Here is a 10,485-nt window from a genome sequence, read left to right on the forward strand (position 1 = left end):
AAACTTATGGTACTGGGTTAAAAATTAAACATATCAACAATAAATTAAAATCTTTCTCTAGAAATGCTATACCAAACTTAAGAACTTAACGTATCACATATAAGAATTAACACAAATCACTAAAAGACATCTGTACTCCCAAGTCCACTGCAGCAGTATTTACAATAACCAAGACATGGAAACAACTTAAGTGTCCACTAACAGATGAATATTACTCAGCCATAAAAAAGAAGGAAATGCAGCCACCTGCGATATAACATGGATGGATCTTGAGAGTATTACGCTAAGTGAAATAAGTCAAAGACAAATATTATATGATCTCACTTACATGTAGAATCTAAAATAACTAAACTCACAGAAACAGAGAACAGATTGGTGGTTGCCAGAGGCAGCAGATGGGGTGGGGGAAGGAGTGGGGGAAACGGGTGAAGGTAGCCAAATGGTAAAAACTTCCAGTTATAAATCAGTTCTAGGGATGTAATGTACAGCCTGATGCCTATAATTAACAATACTGTATTATATATTTGAAAGCTAAGAGAGTAAACCTTAAAAGTTCTCATCATAAGAAACAATATTTATGCGACAACATGAATGGACCTAAAGGGTCTTATGCTAAATGAAATAAGTCAGACTAAGAAAGATAAATACCATATGATCTAACTTATATGTGGAATGTAAAGAACAAAACAAATGAACAAACAAAACAGTCATAGATACAGAGAACAAACTGATGGTTGCCAGGGTAGGGGATGGGGGTGTGTTTGGGGAACTGGGTGAAAAAGGTAAAGGGGTTACGAAACACATATTGGTGGTTACAAAATAGTCACGGGGATGTAAAGTACAGCATAGAGAATATAGTCAGTAATGCTGCAACAACTATAAATAGTGCCAAGAGTGTACTAGATTAATTGGTGGGGATCACTGCATAAATTATATAGATGTCTAACCACTAGGCTGTACACCTGAAATTAATATAAAATAGTACTGAATGTCAACTATAACTGAAAAAAAATGTATTTAAAATAAAAAATATTTTTAACTATTTGAAGTGATTGATGTTAACTAAACTTTTTGTGGTAATCATTTTGCAATATATACATATATCAAATCATTTTGTTGTGTACCTTGAGCTATATGTCAATTCTGTCTCAATAAAACTGGAATAAAATGAACATAATAACTTGGGAAAGAATCTTGAAAAAGTAACTGTTGGCCTTCTTTGGCTTCAGTTCCGGAACTACCCAGCACCAAGAGGGTTTTCAGGATGCCTCCCCTCACTCCCCGCCCCCCGGTATCCTACACTGAATACACAGGCCTGGACATGGACAGAGTTGCCCTTTCCAAAGGACCCACCTCCCCACCAAGTAAAAATCCCGGGTCCCCGGAGTCATATACATTATTCTACACAAGGAGAAAGGAGGTGATTAAGGACAAGGTTGTAGGGCTGGAACCTCAAACCCCGTTTTTTTCTCTTTATCTTTGGGAAATGGTATAATCCCTTTGGAAAACAGTTTGGCATTATCTTATACAAGTAGAACATTCACATACTTTATGACCCCAAAATTCCATTCTGAGATAAATACCCAAGAAAAACTCTCATACGTCATTACCAAAGACATGCACAAGAACGTACATACCATAGAAACAGTAACTGGAACAATCCAAATGCCCATCAATAGAAGAATGGATAAACTGTGGCATTATCACACAATGGAATATTACACAATAGTCAAAACAAAGGTAGCGCATATGAATTTTACCAACATAAAACTGAGTGGAAAATAGTAAGTTCCAGAACACATCCTTCGTACAAATTAAAAAAATAACAAAATGATATACTTAATATTATACAAATGATAAAATTATGGACAATAAAAAAGGAAGGTAATAATAAACATAGATTACAAACAGTAGTTAACTCAGGTGGGGAGAGGAACACAAAATTGGATATGCTATTATGATGATTTTAGTTTTTGTGTTAGGTTAGTTTATTATTTAAAAGTAAGTACAGGCATACAACAAATAAAAAGGGGCCATGCATAAACCAATAAGTATGTGGCATAAATCAAGGGTTAATTCAATTCTGTACAAGTAAGATCTAAAGAAAGAAAATATTGTTGGAGCAACAATTTGGATCCATTCCTCATCACACATCTTAAATCCTTCATCTTTATTTTTAACTCTATGTTCAACAGTTTAAAGTCTGTAGCAATATTTATCCCAGTTGTGGAGAAAAATTAATTATGGATAATTTTGGTGTAATCTGATGAACCAAGTATGTATTGGGGAAATTTTTCCATAAAAATACCTGAGCACTTAAAGGGAGTCTCAGCTATGGGAAATATCTATTCATATAAAACACTTCATTCACCAATAATATAAATGAGTATCAGAGTGACTTCTTTTATCTTTTTAGAATTTTAATCTTGTTAGAATTAACTAAAAACAATTAAAAGGTCTGTCTCCTTTTTTCATGTAACTGCCATTGCTAGGCATTCTAAGTTTTCCATTCCAAATAAGAAAACATCTTGTTTGGCATCACCTGGATCTCAACTCTACCCTCAACATCCATCCAGTCATTCAACAAACATTGTTGAGCACCTACTATATACCAGACTATGCTAAAGGTACAAACATGAATAAATCAGTCTTGCACGTCCAAAAGCTCAGAGAGTTATAGCACAATGCTTCTCAAAGTGTGGTTAGAGGAATATATACAAAGGAATTACACAAATGTTTGTAATACATACCAATTATGGGATCCTGCCCTACACTTATGGAATTAGAATCTTAGCGGGTAGAGCCTGGGTAAACGTTTTTTGAAAGTACTCAGGTTGATTCTCTTAACATAAAACATTGTGAGAATTATTGTTCTAGTGCAGTGGCTCTCAAACTCTCTCTCACAACACCTTCATACTCTTAAAAATTACTGGGCCTACAATTCTGATTCTGACACCAATTCTGATATGTGCGGTTTTTCTCCACACTGAGCAATTCTCTGACACAAGCAGGGTGTCCTACAATTCAACCTAATTCTGACACCATCTACCTGGAGTCAGTGTCAGATTCCACAAGTTAAGGGCTCAGTCACACAAGACTGTTCCTACTTAGGCTGCCAACTGAAAGCCCAAGTTGTTACCTGTGCTTCAGACCAACAGGCTATAAATCAGGGGTTTCCAAGGACCCCCTCCTTTGGTTCAATTAATTTGCTAGAGCTGCTCACAGAACTCAGGAAACAATGTACTCACTAGGTTACTGGTTTGTTACAAAGGCTATTCAAGGATACAAATCAACAGCCCAATGAAGAGATTTATAGAGTGAGGTCTGGTACAATGGCACACGAATGCCTTCTGGTTTACCAACCAGGAAGCTCTCCGAATCCTGTCTTTTTGGATTTTTATGGCGGCTTCATTACATAGCAGGACTGATTAAATCGTTGGTCACGGGTGACTGTGGCCTCTAGCCCCTTTCCCTGCCCTAGAAATCAGAAGATGGGACTAAAAGTTTCAACCCTTGAATCATGGTTGGTTCCCCTATCAAAAGCCCCCATCAATTTGCAGACTAATAAAGCTTCTATCGGGAAAACCATGGTCATGAGCGGCCTTAACTTTCTCCCTTCCCAACTTGAAGAGACATCTGGTTGCCAGCTGTGTAGCTCCTAAGAGTCACTGCTTGCCAAGTAGTTGGCAGAAGGTGGTGAAGAGCTGACCACCTGTAATCCATTCTGACATTGCCTCTGACCATCACTTTGCAGAACTGGATACATTACAGAAATTCCAAAAGGAGTTGGCTAAATTTCAAGGTAGGAAGTTGGCCATTTTGGCTTTAACTCAAATCAATGAGTATGATGTTGGAGAAGAGGAGAAAATAAGGTCGTCACAAAAGCTTATAGGAATAATTTACAGAGCTCTGTCCTTAACCTCTCCCAGACATTGTCCACCATACTTCTATCCATCATTACTTTAAATATAAGTGTACAAACAGATAAAACGGGAAAACTGTATCTCTGTCTAAGTATATGTGTCATTTGTATTTTTCACCTTTATGTTAGTCAGTATGGCATATATATTATACACAAATATATATATTTAATGAATAACATGGAGATTTTACTTACCTTATATGTTGTTTTTATGCCTGCTGTACACTGCGTGTGTGTGTGTGTGTGTGTCATGAAGAACTGTATGTCAGAGGTATAAATATAAACAAACGGGAAGATGCCACAGTTTGGGAAAGGTGCTTGCTTTATTAAAAAAAAAAAATCAATACAATTTCCCCACAGATTCATGATGTAAAATTCTATAATCAAGGCTTGTAGATTTGTAATTATGGTATGTCAGCTACATTTAAACAAGAGTGTTAAAAGATTGTTAAAGTTAAACTAACACAATTGCAGTGTGAATTGTCCTAGTCTCATTCTAATCTACTGGTGTCACTTTCATTTAATCAGAGGAAAACTATGGGCCAATGTCAGTGCTATTTCCAATGCCCTAACATTCTTTGTTCACATTGGATTTTAAGCCACTACCAACCTAAAATGGTTACAAAAAGATGTATTTAAGAAAGTATTTTTAATTAATTAATTCACTCATCAGTGGGCTACTTTAGCAGGCTTTACTGAAAACAAGTTGCCTTTAAAATTATTAAATAACCTTTTATGTTGAGTGGATGAAAACATTCTATTCTTGCAGAAGAATTCCTTAAACTTACCATAACTCTAGTAAAAAACGAACAAACAAAAAGAACTTACAAACACAAATCCTACTTGGAAACTTATTGTGAATGTGTCATTTAGCTGAAATACCATACCAACATTTAAAACATCAATCCTACATTTTCATCTACTTTAGTAAAAATTTATTTATAAATCACTATTTAAATTAATACAGAAAAAAGCTACTCTGGCATGGACTCATATTTACAGGATGCATTTAAGTTTTAATTTAAGTAAGGTACAACATTCAATTCACACTATCATCAAAAAGTCTCCAAATAACACAGAAAACAGTGTTGCTAGCTAGTTACAGAAGAGGTATGAATACTAAAAATCCTGGTTTGCCTGGGGCTTCTCCAGTTTTACACTGAAAAGTTCACATCCTAGGAAATCTTTCAGTCCCAGGTAAACAAGGGCAACTGATGCCACCCAGACATAAGGGGGGCGGGGAAGGGACAGGGGAGAACCTTACAGTTCTGCACTGGAGAAAACTGGAGTAATATTTGGTAACTCCCTGCTCGGGTTGCCAGATTAACTGCCACCCAGTAACAGATTATCAGTAGGTCCAGCAATCTACCTGGAGCATGGATCCAAATCTTTAAAAAGGCCCATACCTACCAACTAATACCCGCTAACAGTGAGACACCTGAACAAAGGCTGCTGCTTGAAAAACAGTATAATCACTTAACCAGCTCCTAGTGCATACGTATCTCTAGTTTCACAGCCAGAATTAGTTCTGGAAAAATAATCCTGTTTCTGGGAAGCGGGTATTTAAGGAGCCCTAGGAATGAGAGGCTCGGGACGAAGTCAGCCTCATTGCTGTCCAACTCTCACTTTGTAAGCCTTTCCTAGTAACTGGACTCTTGCCTTGCTCCTAGGGATCTAACCTCTCTCTTAATATCCATTTCCAGAAATCAGATACTTTGACTTTGTTACCATTCAAGGTAACAAAGTTTCTCTAAGACTAGGGCACTGTGAGGCTTCCTCCTGTTTTCCTAAGGCCTAAAATAATGCCCTTGAAACTTGCTTCTTTCCTTTCTAATACGTTGCCATCCACTAACCTGCCTTCACCGTTTTGCCAACATGCTGAAATACCCATCTTTCACTCATTATTTGAGCTCCCCGATGCCAAATACCACCATCTATGTATTGTTTGTTTCCATACTCCTGTAACACTCCACCTGCCTGTCCAGATTTCTTCCTAAAACCCACTACAGGGAACTTTTAGATCACCTGCTATTCTAGCAGATTTGATTAGACACTAAACTCTAAGAATTCACCCTCCCTTAATATAGTCTACTGGAATTGAACTCTTATCTATGACTACTACTACTACCTAGAATATATTTCTAGTGGCTCTCCACTGCTGGAGAGAAAACTGAAGGAATTGGGGGCATGAAAGATGACTTTAAATCTCTTCTTCCAAATAAAACTGTGATTTCTGAAGAGAAATGAGGCTATGGGAAATGAATATCTGACTAGAAAAATGGTGCTGAGAACAGAAATTGGTTTTTAGGCCATTGCTTTAAGAAACCAATGAACAGAATCCTGTTCTCAAAATCAAGAACATGTATGAATCATGAAACTAATCAAGAAGACTTAAACTAATTTTGGAAAGAGGAGAAAAATGCATACCTTTAAAAACCTTTTTATTATGAAAAAATTTAAACGTAAGACTATAATGAAGGCCCATCATCATTCAGCCCCAGCAATCATTAATATGTTGCCCTTTTTGCTTCATCTATTTTTTTTTTACTTTGCTGATATAAAATGTAGAATTTAAAAAATAGGATACTAAGGCAGAAGATGGAAAGAATCATAGTAAAATAAATTTCACCAAAAAAAATAGCAAAAGAGAGTAGGGAACAATATTTACAAATTAAATGATTATCTACCAAGGCAAAATATGAGCAATAAACAGCTAAAATAGAAATTTTAGGGTATTTTTTTTCCAAGAAAACACATCGTAGTACTTATGGAAAAGCTCTATACCAAAATGTCAACAGAAAAGCCATGAAAATAAATTGTACAGCAGACATCTCCATTAATTTATAAGCAATTTTGAGATATAGTAGATTAAGGTTTCACAAGTGATCAGTTTACTGAAGTATGAAGAATCAAAAGTAAAGTTTGATATGCCCTATTACTGAAATAAGCTGAATATAAAACTTTATTTCCAAGCAGTTCCATAAGTACTTGGGAATTTTTGAAAGCCTAGAAAGTTAGCTTATAATCTAAAGAGTTTGTTTCCTCTAGAAAATGTACTGTAACCATATAACTACTTGAACCGAGTGATTTCATAAACTCGTATAGATCATTAGCATGAGAAAGGACAATATCATGTTCACAATTAATGGAAAACTAACATTAGATGTCATTTCTCATATGACTTTTGGCCTAAACCACTCTCCATTACATCCTGGTACTTCTGCCAAATAAATTTACTAAAATGACATAACCAAAGTAAGTTTAGCACCCGTGAACAACAGAACTCGGGGGTGAGTGACAGTGCAAATATTTATATTTTCAATTATATATCTCAATTCCTCTATTAGCACACGTTTTTAAACATATTCTTTCCTAAAACATTGTACTTAAAAAGTTGTAGGTCAGAAACCCTGGTTCTTTTCCTTGCTCTGCCACTAACTGGTACACTGATCTTAGAGAAGTTTAGTTTTTCCACTTTAACTTCATGAAACCTCAGTTTCTCATCTGTAAAACGGGAACACAAACAATATTATTCAACATTTATAGCCACTGGCTATTTGCCACATACTAGGTTAAACAGCATAGCAGGCCCTTCTTGCAACAACTTTATGAAGTGGGTACTTACTCCATTTTACAAATGAGGAAACTGAGGTACGGTGCCAAGTCATATATTGAATAATACATAACAAATGGGAGAATCAAGATTTAAACCCAAGCAGTGTCACTTCAGAAAAGGCTGTGCATGTTAACTACTAGTCATACTACTGCCTTACTGCCTTAATAATAAAGTTTCTAGGCAAGTACAGCGCAATACTATGCTAAGCCTCGGAGGAAATATCTTTTTTTTTTTTAAATGAATTTATTCTCCCCTTTGCCGGGTCTTTCCTCTGGTGGAAACATTTTTAAAAGGGACAAAAGGAGGGGCAAAGAGGAAGAAGCCAGCTGGCTGTTATCAGATACTTCTAAAAAAGAACCTGCTTCTTTATAAGCCTATTTATCTGTACTCCTGGAAGGCCTCATCAAAAAATTTGATCTTCTTGGGTCTGAACAATAAAGTTCTAATAAGCACTAAGTGTCTAACAACAGTCAGGAACGAGAACCAACGATGACGGAACTGGTCTACCGGGGACAGTTATGTAAACAGCACCCCACCACCCCTGGGGCGAGCTTCGCGCAAGTTGACCGGGGAAGCGTCAGCCCACAGAAGTCGGCGGAGTGTGCGGGAAGTTCACGCCCCGGTTCTTAACGACTGCGAGTCCCGTCTGCCATGTTAGATCCCGGGGCGCCAACTAGGTCGCATTTTTGATGAGGACCGGGCTCTCGGCGTCCCCTCCGAAACTTCAAAACGGGCCTGCGGATCCATCTGGGGACAGGTAATGGACTGAATCCGCCTCCCTGCCGTCAGGGCGGCGGGGAGCCCCGAGGCGCGCACACGCAGGCGGTCCGACCGAAGCCCGGCCCAGCCTCCCGATCGCGGCCGCCGCCCCTCCAGCTCCCCGACCGCGGGCGCCCGAGGGGCGGGACTGCCGGACCCTCGCCGCTCAACGGTTGGGCTGTAGAGGGGAGAGGCAGGGGGAGGGACAAGTCCCGGAAACCCGCGCGCCCGCTCCGTCCCGGCCCGGTCCCCGTCGGCCGCAGAGCCCCAGGTGAGGCCTAGAGTCCGGAGCCCGCCTCGGGCCTGCGCTCCGCCCGGCCTCTCGGGCCGCCATGAGGCGAGGGAGAGGAGGCGCTGGCGGCTGCGCCGCTCGCGGCTCCTTACCGCTTCACCACGCCGGTTTTGATCTTGATCTGCCTCACGCGAGGATCGGCCATGGTCCCTCGGGCGCCGCGGGAAGGAGGGGCGGAGAGCCGCGGTAACACAGCAGGGAGAGAGCGCGGAGGAGGCGGTTGTGTCGGCGTCGCCGCCGCGCCCCGCGCGCATGCGCAGACCTCGGCGCGGCCCTGGCGCCTCGGCCACACCCGCGGGGCGGGGATCGCGGGTCCCGAGTCCCGGGTCCCGGAACGCTCTCCTTTCGCGCCAGCTGTCTCTCGCCTCCACCCAGTCCTCATCTCGCGGAGCCTTCCCTCGTCTCACTTAACCCTCCATTTAGTACTTCAACAGCCCTTATTTCAGTGCGGACACAAGTTACACTTTTCCCGGTCTCCCCAGTCCGGGCGGTCTGGGAAACTTCAGTGTCTCCCCCGATACATTGGTTTGGCCATGACCTTGCTTTGCGAGATTATCCGCTTAATAGAGTCACCTAAAAATCATATAAAGTATATTTCCGATGTCATTAGCTGGTGTCAAATGGGACAAAGAGATGTATGTTTAATGAAATAAACTACCATCATGCACACCATCAAGAAAAATCTTTATCCTCTACCTCACACCCCTGTAAAAAAAAAATGTGTGTAGATATGCACCTCACAAAGGAAATGATTATAGGACTTATTCAAATAATAATCACCTATGGTATATCTTAAGTATTCAACTTAGAAAAATGTGTGTGTCACACAAAAGCTTGGGCTTCGTGGTCAGACAACGGGGTTCCACCCTGCTGAGCCTGTTACTTTGCATGCAAAATGGAAATAATAATGCCCACTTCACAGAGTAAATGTGAAGATAAAAGCTCAATGCCTGATGCATAGTAGATACTCAGTAACTTTTGGCCATTGTTGGATATTCTATAAAAAACGTGTCTGTTGCATAAAATGAGGCACACCTCCAGTCAGCCTCTTCCTGACGGAGTCCCCCAAGGACGCAGGGCAGAGCCTCCGTTGTTTTTTTGTTGTTGTTCTTGATTTTTTCTTGGTATCACCCTCAACGACATCTACCTGACTATCTTTTCCCTTCCCTACTTGATTTACTCATTCTGGCTTTCATGTCTAGCTCTGGGACACCCACCCAATCTGCCAATCCAAAATCCTTATTTTAAATCCAGGATCAAACAAAACCCACCTCCTGGAGAAAGTCTATGACAGATCCCTGCCTGTTCAAAGCTCCATGGGTACTTTGGAATGTATTTCTATTAAAAACTATTGTTTGAGTCCTTCATGAGGGTGTGCTAACTCCCTCAGTTGGATTATAAGCATCTTTAGAGGCAAGAATCTTGTCTTCCATAAATCTTTCTCCCCTAACCTCCTCTGTTCTGTACATACCAGGTGGTAAATTCAATAACTATTGTCATCCAACTGGCTGGCACACTGAAATACAATTTGAAATGACATAGAAGAGCTGTGAAATACTGGGGGGGCGAGGAGTAAGAAAACAAAAAACCCAGCAGACTCACCAAAGCAAAATGCTATCATTAGAAATCCAGTAGATGGTTAATATAAAGTTACTGGTCAGCCCCATAAGGCCAACAAATAGAAGCCAAAAGATTGTGCAACTAGGGCTCTTGTTACTAACGAGGATATCCCTCCAGTCTGGCAACAAAAGTCATGTAACTCTTCATATTTTCCTTTTTGCCTTGGTTTCCAGAACCTTAGAGCTCAGTTTCATGTTGATTTGCAGGAATTTCCCTCAGCCTAGGTTTTCTGATGTAAACACCTACTATCTTCCCCAACCCACAACTCTACTTCCA

At 40.0% G+C, this 10,485-nt stretch overlaps 1 protein-coding gene across 1 annotated transcript in view; it reads right to left on the reverse strand.

Annotated features, from left to right (window-relative positions):
* Positions 1–8,858, reverse strand: part of TBCA (tubulin folding cofactor A) — a 65,850-nt gene extending 56,992 nt beyond the window's left edge. The window contains exon 1 of the mRNA XM_033109788.1: positions 8,682–8,858. Within this exon, the coding sequence (XP_032965679.1) occupies positions 8,682–8,734 (53 nt within the window). The 5' untranslated portion in view covers positions 8,735–8,858. The remainder of the gene's footprint in view (positions 1–8,681) is intronic.
* Between the last annotated feature and the right edge of the window lie 1,627 nt (positions 8,859–10,485).

Source organism: Rhinolophus ferrumequinum, chromosome 7, assembly GCF_004115265.2.
Source record: "Rhinolophus ferrumequinum isolate MPI-CBG mRhiFer1 chromosome 7, mRhiFer1_v1.p, whole genome shotgun sequence".
Classification (NCBI taxonomy): Eukaryota; Metazoa; Chordata; class Mammalia; order Chiroptera; family Rhinolophidae; genus Rhinolophus; species Rhinolophus ferrumequinum.